Below are 20,310 nucleotides of genomic sequence, written 5' to 3' on the forward strand. Positions count from 1 at the left end.
TTATCTCTGTTTTTAATTAAATTGCTTTATCAATTGCTAAAAAATATGTCTTATAATGATTTTCATTCATTTCAAAGCATTTTTAAACTCCAGAAGGAAGAACGTTTCTTTGTCACAAAATACATAGTGTTAAATTTACCATTTCATGAATGAAAGTGTTTAAAGGAGGTTAGGCTTATGAAGAACTTCATAGAATCAGAAACTTGAGAGCATGGAAGGGGAAGAAAACACTACAAAAATGTCAATAGAAAAGAAAGAATGATAATTTAAAATAAAACTTTTAAAGGATGACTGACCTAAGTGTTAATAGAATATTCTCCAAGCTCAAATTTGACTGAAGCTCGAAAAAATTAGTCTAATTCTTATCATTTGCTTGATTATACTTTGGTAAAAATTTTACTATTTACTTTTAGACAGTACTTTATTTTCAAAATTAAAAAAAAATTATGGGAGAATAGTTGCTTTACAATGTTGTGTTACTATCTGCTGTGCAGCAAAGTGAATCAGCTACATATTTACATATATCCCCTTTTATGGATTTCCTTTCCATCTAGGTCACAACAGAGCATTGAGTAGAGTTCTCTGTGTTATACAATAGGGTTTCATTAGTTATCTATTTTATGCATAGTATCAATAGTGCGTATATGTCAACCCCAATCTCCCAATTTATCCTACTCCCCTCTTTTCCCTTTGTATCCATACGTTTGTTCTGTTGACTTAGAATATATTCACAACTTAAAAGTTCAGAGTTATGTTTGATTTGGCAGGAATTTTTAGGACTTCAAGCCCAGTAGGCAGTATCTCAAGTAACCTTAATAGAACTGATCCAAGGAGGCAAGCAGGGGAGGGGAGCCAGGAGATACAGAAGTTTTGAAACAAAGGTAGTCTGATCACCAAAAGATTTTGTTAATTTAAAAAATAACAGATATCTAAAGTTAAGAAATTTAGTGCTTTTCTGGTTTTCTATGTATGGGAAGGTGCAAGAGTCTAGGCTAACTGAAATCATTCTTTTGGTATGCACCTTAGTCATCTGGGACCAGTAACCTGTGTTTTCACATTCAGAATTTCTTCATGGCTCACTCTGAGAAGTGGCTGCAGTCTGATGGCTCAAAAACAGCAGGTATTCTTTTCCTTCCTGAGTTCCCTCAAGGCTCACCAGCTCATTTATAAAAACTTTGCATTTTACTTCCTACTCATCATGTGATCTCATTGAATATCCTTATGAAAGAAATCTTATTACTATCTGAAAGAGATCTAGAGCACCTTACAGTTTTAACAGAAAGCTATTTCTTCAGTGAATAAATCTCTCCTCCTTGAGATTTACTCTTGCATGGCATATTCTGTGCCTGGGTCAGCAGTGAATATCATTGTAAGTATACATTGAGACACGAACAAACACACATGCCTGCAACAATTACAACCAATATTTCTTTTCTATGTCTACATATAGTCTATATGGTACTTATTCAACTTTAAGGGGTTTCCCTGATGACTCAGTGGCTAAGAATCCACCTGCAGTGCAGCAGATGCAGGAGACAAGAGTACAGTCCCTGGATCAGAAAGATCCCCTGGAGGATGAAATGGCAACTCACTCCAGTATTCTTGCCTGGGAGATCCTTGAACAGAAGAGCCTGGTGGGCTGCAGTCTATGGGGTCTTAAAGAGCCTAAGTGACTAAATTCAAGCATACACACACACACACACACACACAATTTGGGTGAAACACATTGCTTTATTAATTTAATCACAAATGTCAGTCTTTGTAGATTTTATACCTTTACAAGTTGAATGAATTACCTCTAATTCATCTTTTTTTAACAAATATACTCTGTACATGCTCCTGGATTTGCTTTGTCCTGATTCCATAAATGACTCGGTTGAGGGCAGGGGGGACAACTACATAGAGATTAGCCAGAAGGATATGGATATACTGGGGGATGCTATGACCAAAACGATGAGTAAGGAAGGAAAAGAGAGCTGGGCCAAAGAAGACTAAGATAACACAGATATGAGAACTACAGGTATTTAGAGCCTTTAGGCGGGCATCTTGGGAAGGGAGATGAAAGACAGTATTCAATATCCTAGCATAGGAGATAATGATAAGAAGCACATCCAGAAACAATACAGAAATATTACCAAGACCATAGTAGACATTAGCACTAATGCTGGCACAAGCCAGTCGCGCCACTCCCATGTGCTCACAATAGGTATGAGGAATGATTCTGTGTCCACAGTAAGGCAGTCGCAGGAGGAGAAAAATGATGGGGGCAATCATGCATAAACTTCTTAGAACTACCACCATACCAATCACACCAATAACTCTATTGGTGAGGATCATGCTGTACCTGAGGGGAATGCAAATAGCCACATAGCGATCAAAACCCATGGCAAGAAGTACAATGCTCTCCATGACTGTAAAAAAGTGGATAAAAAAGACTTGAGCAATACAGCACCCAAAGCACAGCTCCTAAAGGCTGAACCAGAAGATACCCAGCGTTTTGGGTATGGTAGCAGTAGAAAGACTCAGGTCAATCACTGACAGCATGGCCAGAAAGTAGAACATGGGTTGATGAAGGCTACGATCTGTCCAGATAACAAGCAGAATAATAATATTCCCAATGAGAGCAATCAGATACATGACACAGAAGGGAAAGCCAAGCCAAATCTGTGCAACTTCCAACCCTGGAATCCCCAGCAACAGGAACGAAGAAGGATGTGACTCAGTGACATTGGGAGAAGACATTCTTCTGCAGGTGGCATGACTTTTAAAAATTGTTGATGATTACCATTGGACAATCCACAGTTAACTGATATCTATAAAGATTAAAAATAAAAAATTCTCAAACAAAGGTTTGGTATTAGGAATAAGTTTCTCTAAATGTCTTTGATTATTTTTTTTCTTTTTCAGTTCTCCATACATAATCCTAGTGACTCTGCTCACCTGTACCATAAGCATGAGAGTTGAGGTGTCAAATAGAATTTAACACCACTTTCTCTTAAAATTATGGGTTCAGAGTAGATAAATGCACTAACTCTCCTCTTCTCCAAGAAGTAATACTATTAAGCAATAATAAAATTGATAATAATAGCAATAACCACAATAATAACATCCATCTTGAATTGGATACCTACTATTCTTCAGAGATTATTCTTACTGTTATGTGCTTATATTATCTCATTCAGTCCTCCCCACAATTTTATGGCATAAGTTTTGCTGGTCTTTGATTTATGAAAGTAAAAGGTTTTGAGATGTTGGTTAACTTATACCATTGCTTACAGAGCTAATAATCATCAGAATCAAGATTTGAAATTAGTTTGGAACTAGGTTTTGTGACATTGCAAACCTATATTTGCAAACTTGTCAGTAGAGGTAGTGAAAGGGGGTAGAAAGAAAAATAAGAGATGAGGGAGAATAAAAGGAGTTGGATCAGTCAAAAATATGTCAAAGAAGAATAAATCTGAAATATTTACACTATCAGATACATTCCTCCCAGGTGCGGTGAGTGCTTAATCTCCGGCCTTGCGGCTTAGTTTTTCTCTTGGTTGGGGCTTGAGGTCTCTGTCCCAGCCATGTTCCGCCAGATCATCGGTCAGGCCAAGAAGCATCCTAGCTTGATCCCCCTCTTCATATTTATTGGAGCAGCACTGTATGTCACGTGCCTGGCATTGTTCAATCCTGATGTCAGTTGGGACAGAAAGAATAACCCAGAACCCTGGAACAAGCTAGGTCCTAATGATCAGTACAAGTTCTACTCTGTGAATGTAGATTACAGCAAACTGAAGAAAGAAGGTCCAGACTTCTAAATGAAATATTTCACTTAAAGCTGCTTAGAATGAAGGTCTTTCAGAAGCCATCCGCACAATTTTCCACCTAACCAGGAAATATTTCCCCTCTAAGTGCATGGAATCATGTTGGTTATTGTGTTGGGGTTTACACTGATGAATAAATAGTCTGAAACTTAAAAAAAAATTTTTTTCCATAAAGCTATGATATATCACAGTGTTACTGGCAAAGTAAAAAAGTAGAAAAAGAGACAATGGAACAGAATTGAGAATCTAAAAGCAGATCCACACAATACTTGGGGTCCAGATATCTAAATTTCAGATATCCCCAAGTAAGAATTTAAGATACATCATCAAGAGGGACATGATAATCCATGAAGTTTCCTCTCAGAAAGAAGTTCATTATTAAGAACTTGTCGACTTCTTTAACTGTTGAGAGAAATGTGACATCAGATCTGCAATAGCTAAACTGCAAAGTTAAGGCACAGTTCCTAAGACTGTCCTTCCTATTGACACAAACTTCAAGTATATGGGTTTTCCCAAATTATACCCAGGTTCAATAGTTTACTAGAAGGACTCATAAAACTTATTGAAAGCTATGATAATCATGGTTAGAGTTTATTCTGGAGAAAGATTAAAACCAAATAAAGGAAGAAATGCTTAGGGAAGAGGGTGAGGTTTCCAAAAATGAAACATCCATTGTCCTTTCACATAAAGTCAGGATGAATTACCCTCCTGGAATTGATATGCGGCAATGTGCATTGAGCCAGAGTGCCAACCATGAAAGCTCGCTTGATCTTTTGTTTGGATTTTATATTGTGGTTTCTTTATATATACTTGATAGATTTTTTACACACATGGTTGGACACCCACTGACTGATGCCACATGACCAAAATCTCCAATTCTGTTATATTGTTGGTCTTTATGGCATGGTCAACCCCCACACTCAGGTCTGGTTTGGCCAGCCCTCACCTTAAATAAAGACACTCCTATCAGATATGACACAGATTACTTCATGGAAGCCAAGAGCAAAGGCCAGACCTTTCTCTGGGCAAAGCCAAATTCTTTACTCACATCTGTTCGTTTAGTTCCAAAGATATTTTTTTTTTTTTTTTTTACTATTGCTGTAATTATGCTTTCCACTTCATACTTCATATTGGGCTATGCCAGCAAAACGTTAATTCAGGTCTCCAAATAATCAAGTTTGAATTCAGTTTAATCCCTTTGAAATATAAAGCAGGAGAAAAAAATCAACAACTGATCATATTGTAGGCTTTTTTGTTTTACATTTTGGTATGTAGGGAGTCACTAAGTTTAAGGGGATTCAAGTTCATCATTCTAGTCTTATTTGCCCACTCAGCTTTTTTTTCCACTTTGTGTTTCACTCATTATCATGGTAGTATGTGTAGGAAAAAGAAGCAAAAGCATATAATATTTAGTATTACTTGTCTTGTGGCATGAAATAGTCCTGAGTCTGTTCTTACTGGCCTTGTGACCTTAGGTAAGTTGCACTATGTTCTGTATTTTAATTTTATTTAGAAATAAGCACAGTCATATGTACCTCATATTATTATTGAGTGGGATAAATGAGGGTATATAAGCCTGAAATATTATAGGTGTCCAGCAGGTACTTTCTCTCCAACTTCTTCCCATGTTAGTCCTCCTGGTATCTCTCCCCAGACCACCGATATGTGCCATTTTATTCCTTACCCCAATACTCAACGTCTTAACTTGATTTCTGTGAATCTGAATCCCAATCTTAGACCCGCATTATTCAGATCTATCACTGGCACTTACCAGGTACTCTGTCGTCTGTTGAAGGGGATCGTGTAGCAACTGAAAATTCAGTTATTAACATTTTTTTTTAGATCAGAGCCTTGATACATCCCAGGAGTGGCTAACAAATGTTTTTGTGCCTGTGTGTTGAGGAGGATTTGCAATGTCATCTCTAGATGCCAGGCCGTCTGAGGCATTGGAATTAAAACGAATAGGAATTCCCTTTGGTCATTGCTGTAGCTGAAGAGAAGCTCTAGGGAAATCTTAGGGACCTTGCTGCTTGTTATTTGGTCAACTGTCAATTCTTGCTGTTTTACATAGTATTAGTGATCGATCATATTTAATCTTTTTTCCTTCCTTATTTCTTATCCTTTACTCTTTTAGGTCATAAAATGCTGGGACTAATTCTCTGGACTCTTTTGGGCATCTCTATAACCAGAAATTCTTTTTTTAAATTGTAGTAAAATACACATAACATAGGAATTGACCATTTTAGCCACCCCAGTTCAATTCCTGGGTCAGGAAGATTTGCTGGAGAAGGGATAGGCTACTCACTCCAGTGTTCTTGGGCTTCCCTTGTGGCTCAGCTGGTAAAGAATCTGTCCGTAATATGGGAGACCCTGGGTTCGATCCCTGGGTTGGGAAGATCCCCTGGAGAAGGGAAAGGCTGCCACTCCAGTATTCTGTCCTGGAGAATTCCATGGATTGTATAGTCCAGTTCAGTTCAGTTCAGTTCAGTCGCTCAGTTGTGTCCAACTCTTTGAGACCCCATGAATCGCAGCATGCCAGGCTCCCTGTACATCACCAACTCCCGGAGTCTACCCAAACCCATGTCCATCAAGTCGGTGATGCCATCCAGCCATCTCATCCTCTATCGTCCCCTTCTCCTCCTGCCACCAATCCTTCCCAGCATTAGGGTCTTTTCCAATGAGTCAACTCTTCCCATGAGGTGGCCAAAGTATTGGAGTTCCAGCTTCAACATCAGTCCTGGTGGGCTACAGTCCATGGGGTCACAAAAAGTCAGACACGACTGAGAGACTTTCACTTCACTTCACTTCAACCATTTAAAGTATGCAATTTAGTGGCAATGGCAGAAAGTGAAGAAGAACTAAAGAGCCTCTTGATGAAAGTGAAAGAGGAGAGTGAAAAATTTGGCTTAAAGCTCAACATTCAGAAAACTAAGATCATGGCATCCAGTCCCATTATTTCATGGCAGATAGATGGGGAAACATTGGAAACAATGGTTGACTTGATTTTTCTGGGCTCCAAAATCACTGCAGATGGTGATTGCAGCAATGAAATTAAAAGACACTTACTCCTTGGAAGGAAACTTATGACCAGCCTAGACAGCATATTGAAAAGCAGAGACGTTACTTTGCCAACAAAGGTCCATCTAGTTAAGGCTATGGTTTTTCCAGTGGTCATGTATGAACGTGAGAGTTGGACTATAAAGAAAGCTGAACACCGAAGAATTGATGCTTTTGAACTGTGGTGCTGGAGAAGACTCTTGAGAGTCCCTTGGACAGCAAGGAGATCCAACCAGTTCATCCTAAAGGAACTCAGCTCTGAATATTCATTGGAAGGACTGATGCTGAAGCTGAAACTCAAATACATCGGCCACCTGATGGGAAGAACTGACTCATTTGAAAAGACCCTGATGCTGGGAAAGACTGAAGATGGGAGGAGAAAGGGACAACAAAGGATGAGATGGTTGGATGGCATCACCAACTTGATGGACATGAGTTTAAGTAATCTCCAGGAGTTGGTGATGGATAGGGAAGCCTAGTGTGCTGCAGTCCATGGGTTGCAAAGAGTTGGACACAACTGAGCAACCAAACTGAACAGAATTGGACTTTCATTCCAACATATTTATGATAGCCAAGATTTTGAAGCCATCTAAGTGCCTATGGATAGATGAATGGTAAAGAAGATATGGTATATGTATACAATGGAATGATACTGAGCCATAAAAAATTGAAGTCTTTTCATTTGTGACAACATGGATGTATCTAGGGTTCATTATACTAAGTAAAATAAGTCAGATAAAGAATGACAAAAACAGTATCATCTCACTTGTATGTGGAATCTAAAAACAAAACCAAGCAAAATGAAAGCAGACTCATAGATACAAATAACAATTATTTGTACTAGTTTAGTTTAGATTAAACTATTAGATTAGTTACCAGAAGGGAAAAATATTGCAAGTGTTGAAACACGTGGAGGAGATTAAGTACAAATCCCTGTTATAAAATAAGCCTTATGCAATATACAGCATAAATAATATGGTCAATAATATTGGAGCAACTTTGTATGGGGACAGATGTTTACTAGACTTATTGCAGCGATTATATCATAATGTAGTGTAGGATACCTGACATTAAGATAATATTGTATGTCAAGTGTATTTCAATAATAGTAATAACAAAGAATTCTTTGGAGCCTATTAACTGCATCAAATCCCCTAAGATACTATTGGGACTCATCCCAGGGGATGTGGGTTTTAAGAAAAGTATAAATACCTCCCACTTAGCATAATAAATGGTATGCCACGGGATGTTAGAGACCAAGGTAAGTTATATAATGGTTAGGCTGTGAAAATACCAAGACAAATGAGGAAAGCGCTTATGCCAAAATAGTATGAAGAGTTGGAAGAAAAGTGAAGGTAAAAAAAAAACAAGATGAAATGAGAATGCACACTCACAACCTCCTGAGGCTACACGTTTACCTACATGTTCTTATACCTATGATTGTGCAACATCTCATATGGAAAATGTGGAAGGAGATGCACCAATATAGCCTGCATTGATTTAGCTATTGTTTCTGATCTAGTTTGCAATTGTATGTGTGTGAATAGCAAGAGGACAAGGACTAGTTTTCTCTATTTTCTAGAACTGCTTTTGAATTCATGAATTTGTTAATAAATGAATCTTGAAGCATAGCTCTGGAGAACAGATTTAATGAAAATAAGACTTAGGGCTAGGTTGATAAAGCATCTGAGAAAGGTTACAAAATTAGGCCAGGACAAGAAGAAGGTATACATGCTCCTTGTGCTCATCAGTTCCGGGAAATGGGAATGTGGATGGTTGGGGTCTGCTGGTGGTTGGTGGAATAGGGCAGAGTAAGTAGATATCATGTCAAAGAGATGGCTGCTGGAGAGCTAAATATACTCTCATGTAGAACTTTAAAGTTAGAAGGTAAATGAGGGATTGGGACCAGTCTTAATTCTGAACCCAGAGAAATTGAAATATATATGAATATATATTGAAATAACAGGCCAGTATACATGTTAAAATGATTAAATGATTTGTTGATTTGTTAAGTGTTTACAGACTGGAAATGATGTTGACTTTGAGAGGAGGTAAGCATCCATTTTCAAGTCCATTTAGAAAATTCACAGAAATAAGTGGAATAATTGGTTTTCTTGGGATATAACTGTATTTATTTTCTAAAGTTTTGCTGTGTGGTGCCCTTAAGATAGACTAAGACATCAGATGATTAAGAATTTGGTCATTAATCTACTGGATTTCTGGATAAGTTCATTGAGAGAATCAGTTATTCCTTTTTTATGTTTATTCTGTCCACTGTGCTTTCATTTTCACTTTATTCTTACTCTTCACTCCATTTAAAATAAAACACATTTTGTTCTTTGGCTGAATAACAGTTCTGTGAATCTTAGCCTAAGCTTAACCACCTCCATGGAATTCTTCTGACCCATTTCTACACCAAAGCATTCTGTGAATACTTCTAAATTGAACTAACAATACAATTTCCAAATTTCATCTTTGGAGTTTTGTCTCCCTTACTGCTCAGTGGTCTTACTGAAGGTATGTGGCCAATTTTATTCAAACTTGTATTCAAATTCCCTAATCTAGGTTGGTACACAGAGGACCTGTTAAGAACTTGATGGGTTAAATTGAGAGAGTACGTCTCCACTTGGGCTTCCCAGGTGGCCCAGTGGTATAGAATCCACCTGCCAAGTCAGGAGATTCAGGAGACGTGGGTTTGATCCCTGGGTCAGGAATACCTCCTGGAGAAGGAAATGGCAACCCACTCCAGTGTTCTTGGCTGGAAAATCCCATGGACAGAGCAGTCTGGCGGGCTACAGTCCATGGGGTCATAAAGAATTGGACACGACTGGCACAGATGCACCTCTCCACTTACCTTATATATTCTCACTAATGAAAGACAGAAAGCTATCTCTGAAAGTTCAACATTACAAAATTGAGAACTTCAACTGTCTTCTCCTCAGCCCTAGCAGTCCAATTTTACCTCACAGATATATTATATAACATAACATATAAAAATATATATATTTCCTGAGAGAATTTCCCAAAGTATCAAATTATCTCTCATTTTTGCTAGTCTTCATAGGCTTTAAAGGACACAACAAATCTTGACATGGGTCAAAGTCAACAGATGTGTTTACCTTCTTGTGCATTTATCTCTGATGGATGCTTCTCAACTTTGACTTCCCTCAATATTCGAATAATCCTAAATTTGAATCAAAACTTTCCATACAATTGCACACATCAAACTTTCACATTTTCTATGCAACTAGTTTTTCCAACAAAATCTTCCCCTTTTGCTTCAAATATTTGTTTATTATAACTAAGTTCAGAATTCCCATGTATTCTGGATGAGTGCTATGAAACAAAATCACTTGATAATTCTTTTCAATGTCAGTATAAGGAAGGTATCCATAAAGACATGACCGCCAGGATAGAATCCTATGAGGAAGTAAGATTTAGGGTATCTAAAATGCTCTGCCCTCTCCCCATGGTTACAAGGCAGAAATATATTTGAAAGTTGCCTAGTCCAGAATATTTAATCTCTGCTCCTTCAGCTGGGCTGTATCTGGACCGTGTCTTTACTGAATGTGTTGAGTTATGAACTCTCTAAATGATAGGCTTATTTAGATTAGAATGATCTCTCAATTCATGTTTCATCATAACTAAGAAAATACTCTGTCAAGTATTTCCCTCTCTTTGATATTATCCATTTTCCAAATTTGATGGGTACTTTTAAAAAAAAAATTATGATGAGAACTTGAGTTGTTTATTTGCTAAAATAGGACATAGAAATTTCTTGCCCTCTTTCTTCTTCAACAGTTCATCTATTTATGAAGTTTTTAAATTAATTTTTATGTGGTACAATTTTTTATTCATATGTGTAAATAAAAATAAATTATTTCTTCTGCCCTAAAAAACCAGACCATCTATTATTCACAAACACCACAAAAATACATAAACATACACACAGGATTATGCACATTATATTTTGAGGGGTTTTTAGATTCCCTAATAGGGTAATAGTTGAAATTACAAACACCAAAGAAATCACCATACATCCTAAGCAAAAAATATATGGAACACTAACACATACAGAGACTCTGGAATTTTATTCTTTCCACTTATTTCTGGCTATACTGCAGATTTTTAATTTTCACAGTGCAGAGGATGTTAGTCTGCCCTCTCTTGTTTATATCAGTTTTTTTTTTTTTTTTTTTTTTTAGGGAAAGCGGTAATAAAGTAAGGCAATTTATATTCCTGGTGCCACATGTTGCTCAAGAGATGCTAGCAAAAAATGAGTGGGAGTGTGTTTAACCTTATTCCTTTTTAAAAAATTTTGATATAATTGATACATAGCATTGCGTTACGTTCAAGGTATACAAAGTGTTGATTTGATACATTTGTATATCACAATATGACTACTGCCATAGCTTAAGTTATCGCTCCCGTCACATCACATAGACTTTTATTTTTCATGATGAGAACATTCAGTCTGCTGGCAATTTTGAACTATGTAATCAGTATTGCTGACAAAAATTATTTATCTTATATTTTTAACAGAAACAAAGGAAGATTAAAATGTTCTTTTGCATCTTAACAGGAGTGTGAAAAAATGGAGACATGGAGGAGGGATCACTGACTGGAAGCCAACAATTGTTTCTGATATGGACAACAGAAAAATTGTGGCAGAAACGATGTGGCAGAATAATTGTGGCAGAAAAAATGTCTATGCCTAATAACACCCAGTTCCATCCTTCTTCATTCCTTTTGTTGGGCATCCCTGGCCTAGAAGACATGCACATCTGGATTGGATTCCCCTTTTTCTTTGTTTATCTTATTGCACTCCTGGGGAACGCTGCTATCCTATTTGTGATCCAGACCGAGCATAGTCTCCACCAGCCCATGTACTACTTCCTGGCCATATTGGACTCTGTTGACCTGGGTTTGTCCACAGCCACCATTCCCAAAATGCTGGGCATCTTCTGGTTCAGCCTCAAAGATATATCCTTTGGAAGCTGCCTTTCCCAGATGTTCTTTATCCACTTCTTCACTGCCATGGAGAGCATTGTGTTGGTGGCCATGGCCTTTGACAGGTACGTCGCCATTTGTAAACCCCTTCAGTACACCATGATTCTCACCAGCAAAATCATTGGCGTTATTGCAGGCATTGCTATTCTGCGGAGCCTGTACATGGTGGCTCCACTGATATTTCTACTCCTGAGACTACCCTTCTGTGGGCACCATATCATTCCTCATACCTACTGTGAGCACATGGGCATTGCCCGTCTGGCCTGTGCTAGCATCAAAGTCAACATATTGTTTGGTCTTGGGGATATGGCTATCTTATTATTGGATGTACTTCTTATCATTCTTTCCTATGTCAGGATCCTCTATGCTGTCTTCCACCTGCCTTCCTGGGAAGCCCGGTTCAAAGCTCTCAATACCTGTGGCTCTCACATTGGTGTTATCTTAACCTTTTTCACACCAGCATTTTTTTCTTTCTTAACACACCGTTTTGGCCACAACATTCCTCAGTTTATCCATATCCTCTTAGCCAATCTGTATGTGATTGTTCCACCAGCCCTCAATCCTGTAATCTATGGAATCAGGACTAAGCAAATTAGGGAACGAGTTTTGAGGAATTTTTTTTTTTAATGGTTAACCATCAGTAGCCTTAGAATGTTCAACAGTTCATATTTTCTCCATATGCTTATTAGAAGGGGGTTATTGTCTAAAAAGATAGAGGGCAGGGAGACTTAACAGTGATTATTGACAGTAATGACATTCCTTTGTCCATAATTCTTTTAGTTTAAGAATAATAATGAGTTTATTGATGATAATATAATCATCAGTAAGGACTGTATCTTTTGAAAACTGTTTATAGTTAGATTGTTTGGTCAAGATAGTCCTGTGAAATAGTTACTCTATTTACAAGTTTTCAAATGAATAGTTGAAAATTCATCTGAAAATTCAGTTGTTAGTGGAAGGTAGATTGCTAAGGCAGGTAGCTTTAAAATTATAGTAGTTTCTGGATCACCAGACGAAATGTAAAAGCAATAGAACAAAATCAGTAGCAGGATTTTAGAAATAATAACAATGATATTATTTAGAATCATTGGTGTTTATTCCTCTAGAAAATTTACTTATATTAACACATATATTTCTTATGTGAGTTCTATGATGTGGTTACTTTTAAAATTTGCATTTTTATATGAGTAAATGATGGGTAATAAAATTCTCCATAACAAATTATGATCATGATATTCACTGTAGAGAAACAGGAGAAACCATGCATTAGAAATGAAATAGGGAATTCCCTGGTGGTCCAGTGGTTAGAAGTCTGTGTTTTCACTGCCAAGGGCATGGGTTTGATCCCTGGTTTGGGAGCTAAGATTCTGCAAGTCTTGGGGCAACGTATAAGAAGAAGAAGAAGAGGAAGAAGAATGGTACATAAAGAATGCTGCTGCTGCTGCTGCTGCTAAGTCACTTCAGTCGTGTCCGACTCTGTGCGACCCCATAGACGGCAGCCCACCAGGCTCCCCTCTCCCTGGGATTCTCCAGGCAAGAACACTGGAGTGGGTTGCCATTTCCTTCTCCAATGCATGAAAGTGAAAAGTGAAAGTGAAGTCGCTCAGTCGTGTCCAACTCTTAGCAACCCCATGAACTGCAGCCCACCAGGCTCCTCCATCCATGGGATTTTCCAGGCAAGAGTACCAGAGTGGGCTGCCATCATTTTCTCCCACATAAAGAATAACAGTGCATAATTATGAAAAATACATTCAGTACCATGAAATTAAAAGAGATTTACTCCTTTAAAGGAAAGTTATGACCAACCTAGACATCATATTAAAAAGCAGAGATGTTACTTTGTCAACAAAGGTCTGTCTAGTCAAGGCTATGGTTTTTCCAGTAGTCATGTATGGATGTGAGAGTTGGACTATAAAGAAAGCTGAGCACCAAAGAATTGATGCTTTTGAACTGAGGTGTTGGAGAAGACTCTCAAGAGTCCCTTGGACTGCAAGGAGATCCAACCAGTCCATCCTAAAGGAGATCAGTCCTGGGTGTCCATTGGAGGGACTGATGCTGAAGCTGAAACTCCAATATTTTGGCCACCTGATGTGAAGAGCTGACTCATTTGAAAAGACCCCGATGTTGGGAAAGATTGAGGGCAGGAGGAGAAAGGGATGACAGAGGATGAGATGATTGGATGGCATCACTGACTCAATGGACATGATTTTGGGTAAACTCCAGGCATTGGTGATGGACAGGGAGGTCTGGCGTGCTGCGGTTCATGGGGTCGCAAAGAGTTGGACATGACTGAGCGACTGAACTGAAATAAATATTTATGAACTTCAACACACGCTAAGTTGTATGTGGCTATTTGATGATACACAGATGGAAAGGGAGAGTCTTTTTTTTTTTTTTTTTTTTGAAAGGAAGAGTCTTATGTCCTGAGAATCCCATGGTAGGAAAGTTAGGCTATTAAGGCCAAGAACATTCTGTTATAGGATTGTATATTACTTTATTTTGGGAGGAGCCTTTTAGAAAATTTGCAATAGTATCCAATAAATATTACAAATATTGCTCCAATATATTGAAGAATACCAAGCAACACCAGAAATACATTTGGCTTTTTTCACTTTCTAGAATAATCATGCAAAAAATTATTGCTTAGTCCTTAAAGGAGGTGTCATTTGAAATTGCATTCAAGAGGGTCTTCCAGAGTTATCTCTTTTACTTCAGTTACTTCAGAAATTTTTACTTCTGATTCTTCATCAGCTTATGAGCATGGACATTTTACTGCATGACCAGAAACCATCATAGAGAAATTAAAAAAATAGATATTGTCTTCTAAATCTTAAAGCTAATTTTAGCAAAAATGTAAACCGGACAACATAGGTATGCATATGTCATACTTGCTAAAAAAACTCCATAGCAACTACTAAATCTTTTGTATTTAGAAAATTTAATAAACCAAAAGAACATACTCAGGCAAATTAATAAACAGATATCAGATAAATTGAGTCAAGCTAGCCTATATATTCAGAACCTTCTGACTCTAGACAGGCAAGAAAGTTTTAGTCATCCAAATAAACATCAGAGGAGCTTACATTAACAAGCAAAAATAATACTATCATATTCAGATATAAGTAAATACAAAAAATTTTTAGCACATTATCTACAGCAAATTGGGCCTTTGGAAAAATAATCACAGTAAGAAAAAAAAAACAAAACTCTTGAAGACTTTTGAGGAAGAACATATAGCTAGCCAATTTGTTTTTCAGTAGTCAGAGGATGAAAATTAAAAAATATTTTTTGACACATTTAAGTTAGGCATTCCTGGTGTTTACCAACATTTCCAAATGTTTACCAACATTTTTTCTTTTTCTTCCAGAAACATGGTGGGGTTTATGTGTGTAAAACTTCTTTCAGTTAGACTTGGCCATGGGACTTGCTATGGCAAAATATTTGTAGAACTGACATTTGCCTACTCTTAATGAAATATTTAAGACTAATTATGTACTTTTTCATTTTCTGTCTCCCACCTCTTGTGTTCACTGAAGGCTTTGGTTCAGATGTCATGTCATAAATTTCTGACCTTTGTCAGAATAACTCCCTGAGTGACTACAATAGAGTCCCTCCCCACTCCCAAGCCTGTATTAGTCATGTAGTAGGAATAAGAATTAAACATTTTATTTCTTAATACACTGAAATTTGGGAGGGAGTGGGTATTATCTCAGCATAATCTACACTATCTTGAATAGTATCATATTCATGAAAAGTGTCCAAGAATAGCCAATTTTCTTTCTGAAGAACTATATTGGAAGTCTACAGACAGACAACAAGACCTGTTCTAAAGCTATAGTAGAGAAGACCTACAATAAAGCATAGTAATCTGGAGAGTATTGTTTTGGTGCAAGTATAGAAAAACCAGTCCAAAACCAGTCCAATGAAACTGAATAGAGAGTTAAGAAACAGACCCACAGATACATGTTTGCACGAATTATAGGAGAGATAACATTGTAGCAAAAGGTGATATTTTCAATAAAAGATTTTGGATAAATCGGAGAATCACAGGAAGGAACAGTGAATTTTGATGTTTATCTCACATTATACAAAAAATCCTTCCCAAATGAATTGTATATGCAAACTTGAAAGGGCAAACCATACAACTTCTGGACAAATAACTTTCCAATAAGAACGGATTATAAAGACACAATACATACACATATATGTGCTAACAATATGGGAAATATATAGTCAGTGTATATTAAAGTTAAGAACTTCTTTTATCAAATAAAACATATCAAATATATATATTTTATCAAATAAATAACAGGGAGAATAGACAAACCAAATGCCTCATATTAAAGAATATATATATGATGCTTATGAATTGATAAGAAAATGGAACACTTACCAACCAGAAAATTTAGCAAAGGGTTTATATGGGGCTTTTGCACAGGAAGATGTCCAAATTTCTAGTGAGCATGAAAAGATGCACTGTTTTCTTAGTCACAAGGGGAATACATATAAAATCACTAAGCAATTCCACTATATACTGACCATAATGGATAAAGTGAAAGAATCACAAGAGTTGGACATGGCTTAGCGACTAAACCACCAAAGTACCAAATATGTGCAACTAGAATCCTCAAACATTGCTGGTGAGATGGTAAATTGGTAAAATCACTTTAGAAAACTATTTGGCATTATCTCAGGAAGCTATCCTTTGCACCCCAATCCACTCCATGATCACAAACACAGAGTGTCTTTGTTTGATGTTCATATCTTGAAAAGTTGTTTATGTTAAGTGGGTATTGTCTTGGTCAAGATATTAGTGCCAGTCCAGTGAGCCAATGACAACTGTTAACTGCTTTTTTCTTTCTCTGAAAAAGTCAGCTACATAATTCTATACTTATCCAGGCTAGACACAGTGCATAAGCTTCTGTGATGTCCACATTACACAAGTAATGTAATCCACAAGTAATATTTTCCTTTGTGGTTTTTATTGTGCCAACTTCCAAGCCCTTTCTAAAGGAAATTAGGTTAGAAAGCAAGAAAATGTACAAGTTTTCTCAGTTTCTGTAGCTCTAAATTTAACACTATACAGCTTAATTATTTGCACATTTATAAGTTGTTAGTGGGGCTTCCCTGGTAGTTCAGGGAGAAAGAATCTGCCTGCACTGCAGGAGACAAAGATTTCAATCCCTGGGTAGGGAGGATCCCCTGGAGAAGGAAATAGAAACACACTCCAGTATTTTTGCCTGGAAAATCTCAGGGACAGAGAAGCCAGACAGGTTACAATCCATGGGGTTGTAAAAGAGTCAGACACAATTTAGCAACTAAACAACAATATCCCATGGTTAGTATTGTCTATGCAACCAGACTATAGGCCTCAAGGGGAAAAGATTTACAGATTAAATCTATCTGACCACATACTTAATCTTTTTTTTGGCCATATGGCATGAGGGATCTTAGTTCCCTAACCAGGCATGGAACCCATACCCCTTACAGTGGAAGCATGGAGTCAACCACTGGACCACCGAGAAGTCTACAGATTCTTAATTTTAAATAAGTGTTCAGTGGCTACTTGACTTCTAGATCAAGGCAAAGATATTTCCTAGAAAAAAAGTGGCGCAATAATAAGAGAATATAACAGCCTTGGGGGACCAGATAGAAAAATCATAGGTTGCTTCAGATATTATTCTTATAGGACTGATGGCAAGGGAATAATTAGAACTATTGGGTTGTGAGAGAACTAGAAATACTTGGAAATTGGGAACCTACAGGGAGAAATTTGAAAGTCCCAAAGGCTTCCTTTGCCCATGTCCTTTTTTATGCCTTTGAACCTGTGGTAAGAACTTGTGAATTAATTTTCTTTGGTGCTTTCATACTGTGGAGCCCCAGAAGAGTAGCTACTCCCAGTCTGGGAGAAAATTTTCCATCCCAGTAAGCTTTTCTCTTTGGACCACAGTTATAGTGCTGAGACATGCTTAGAGCATTTATTAGTCTGGATTGTACATTTGTTTTTTAATGTTGGCTATTCCTGAAGCTGGTAAGTTGGTGCAGGCTTAGCTGTGGCTATATGTATTTGAACATATAGATTAGGAAAGTATGGACTTGAATCTATTGATTTAACCCCCTCACTAACTTTACATATGAAATTAATTTGGAGGAGATAAACCAAAATATTTTACATTCTTATTTCTAATTGATATAATTGTAGGTAATTCTGTGTATTTTGGTGTTTTATTACTTTTTTGTACAAGTATTTCTAATTTTCATGAAAAGAGGAATAAAAAGAAAAAGGTAAACTGTCAACTAAACAACTTGTTATGATACTGCTAAATTCTGTCTCCTCCTCTTCGATCTTTTCTGTCCCTTTCCCTTACAAATTCTGGCTTCTTTGTTTCTTTCTGTATCTCTTTCCCACTCCTGCCATTTCTAATTCTCTGTTTTAGTTTAATTCTACTGAACTTTGTCATGCTACAGGTTATTTTGGAATATTATTTTGCACTTAATATCCAAAAATAGACATTCTAAATTTTTTTTTCAAATCAAGCCAACACATGAAAAAGAGCCTCAATATGTTTAATTACTTCCAGATTCCAAATAGTTTGTAGTTTCTTAAAAGCATATAATGAAATTTCCATGCTGATTTATACGTATAAGACTGCTTGTTGCAGACTCCCGCTTTGCCGCTGCTCGCGCCTGGGAGCTCTGCCTGGGAGCGATTGCCCAATAAAAGCTTTTTGATAAAAAAAAAAAAAAAGACTGCTTGTTTACAAATATATTCATTCTTGATTTAGTTTTCCATATTATCAAGTAAGTTTAGTGTTAAATGGGCTTACGTGGTGACTCAGCTAGTAAAGAATCCACCTGCAATGCTGGAGACATGGGTTCAATCCCTGGGTTGGGAAGATCCCCAGGAGAAGGGAATGGCTACCCACTCCATCATTCTGGCCTGGAGAATTCCATGGAGTGTATAGTCCATGGGGTTGCAAAGACTCAGACATGACTGAACCACTTTCACTTTTTACTTCAGCATTAAATATATAAGCTGTATGTAAAACACACAACACTAGCAGGTGGAGCTGGTGGTAAAGAATCTGCTTGCCAATGCAGTAGATGCAAGAGACAAGGGTTCGATTCCTGGGCTGGGAAGATCCCCTGGAGAAGGAAATGGCAAACCACTCCAATATTCTTGCCTGGAAAATCCCATGAGCCTGGTGGGCTACAGTCCATTGGATCACAAAGAATTGGACACGACTGAGCAACTGAGCACACAAAAACACATAACAGTTGAAAAATAATCAGGTTTTAAAATCACATCTCTTCTTTCCTGTAAAGGTAGCTATTTGTAGAACTCAATCATTACTTGCTCTTCCAGTCTATTTATTACTTAAAAAAAAAAAATTAGAGTCTCCTTTGCAGCCCTGTACATACACACAGATATAAAGAACACACTTTTGAACTTAGTGGGAGGAGAGGCTGGGATGATTTGAGAGAGTAGCATTCAAACATATACTTTATCTTATTTAAAATAGATAGCTGGTGGGAGTTTAACCTATCACGCAGGGCACCCAAAGCTGGTGTTCCATGACAACCACAGGGATGGAGTGGGGAGGGACTTGGGAGGGGGCTTAAGGAGGAAGGTGAGACATGTGTGCCTATGGCCAATTCATGTTGATGTATGGCAAAACCATCATAATATTGTAAAGTAATTATTCTCCAATTAAAATTAAAAAATGTATTAAAGTCAAATTTGGAAAAAGTAAGATGATAGTCTCTCTCCCAAATTATGAACATGTATTTATTTATTTATTTAGCTATCCACCTGTTCTATTTGGTATAGAATGGGAAGGTGAATCTCATTTGAGTTGAAATATATCTGATATATAACAGTTGCATCTGAACTAGGCTGGTTCAGTGTTGTGCAAAAGAACAAGTTTGATCTTACAGACAGGTACTCCTTTATCCAGGACTGCAGAATACCTTATTGAACATCTTTCTGGTTTTAGCGCTGTTATTGAGATTTTGTTGTTCATTGTATATAGGAATAAAGATCTTTTAGAGTGAATAAGAATCTTTTAGATAGGTGACATGCAGGATGAGGTTGTTTTGCAGCAATTTCCCCCCTATTTTTACTTTTAATTTGTTTCTGTCCTACATAGCAGCCTCCTGAATTGCCTTATTCAGGAGATTTTGATTTAAGATCTGACAATCTTAAACAAGTCTTTGGCATCACCCTTCTGCCCCTTGTACAATTCTGTTTAGGCACTCTAATATAGAATAAATAATGACTTTATGCTGAAAACAAGTTGACATTGCAAAGGACTGAATAACTCTGATTTTTGAAAATGTACCACCATGAAACTATATTATTGATGTTTTACTGATGTATTAGAGTAGCAAAATAGTCAGGAGATCCCATGAGAGAACAAGTTATGCAAGAACA

The 20,310-nt window shown here is 37.2% G+C and overlaps 2 protein-coding genes and 1 pseudogene across 2 annotated transcripts; 2 read left to right on the plus strand and 1 right to left on the minus strand.

Annotated features, from left to right (window-relative positions):
• Window positions 1–1,803: 1,803 nt before the first annotated feature.
• Window positions 1,804–2,742, minus strand: LOC122696258 (annotated as a pseudogene).
• An 827-nt stretch (window positions 2,743–3,569) lies between these two features.
• Window positions 3,570–14,572, plus strand: LOC122696305 (cytochrome c oxidase subunit NDUFA4-like). The gene is made up of 2 exons (XM_043906162.1): window positions 3,570–3,910; window positions 14,562–14,572. Exon 1 carries the CDS (start codon window positions 3,570–3,572, stop codon window positions 3,801–3,803), a length of 234 nt encoding a protein of 77 aa, XP_043762097.1. The 3' UTR covers window positions 3,804–3,910; window positions 14,562–14,572.
• LOC122701958 (olfactory receptor 52E8) lies at window positions 11,565–12,503 on the plus strand. Its single transcript, XM_043915452.1, has one exon. It carries the CDS (start codon window positions 11,571–11,573, stop codon window positions 12,501–12,503), a length of 933 nt encoding a protein of 310 aa, XP_043771387.1. The 5' UTR covers window positions 11,565–11,570.
• Window positions 14,573–20,310: the final 5,738 nt, after the last annotated feature.

The sequence above is a fragment of the Cervus elaphus genome, chromosome 1, assembly GCF_910594005.1.
Source record: "Cervus elaphus chromosome 1, mCerEla1.1, whole genome shotgun sequence".
Classification (NCBI taxonomy): Eukaryota; Metazoa; Chordata; class Mammalia; order Artiodactyla; family Cervidae; genus Cervus; species Cervus elaphus.

Bases quoted from the DNA above. Each gene is read 5' to 3' on its own strand.
- LOC122696305 (XM_043906162.1), top strand. From the start codon at position 3,570: ATGTTCCGCCAGATCATCGGTCAGGCCAAGAAGCATCCTAGCTTGATC.
- LOC122701958 (XM_043915452.1), top strand. From the start codon at position 11,571: ATGTCTATGCCTAATAACACCCAGTTCCATCCTTCTTCATTCCTTTTG.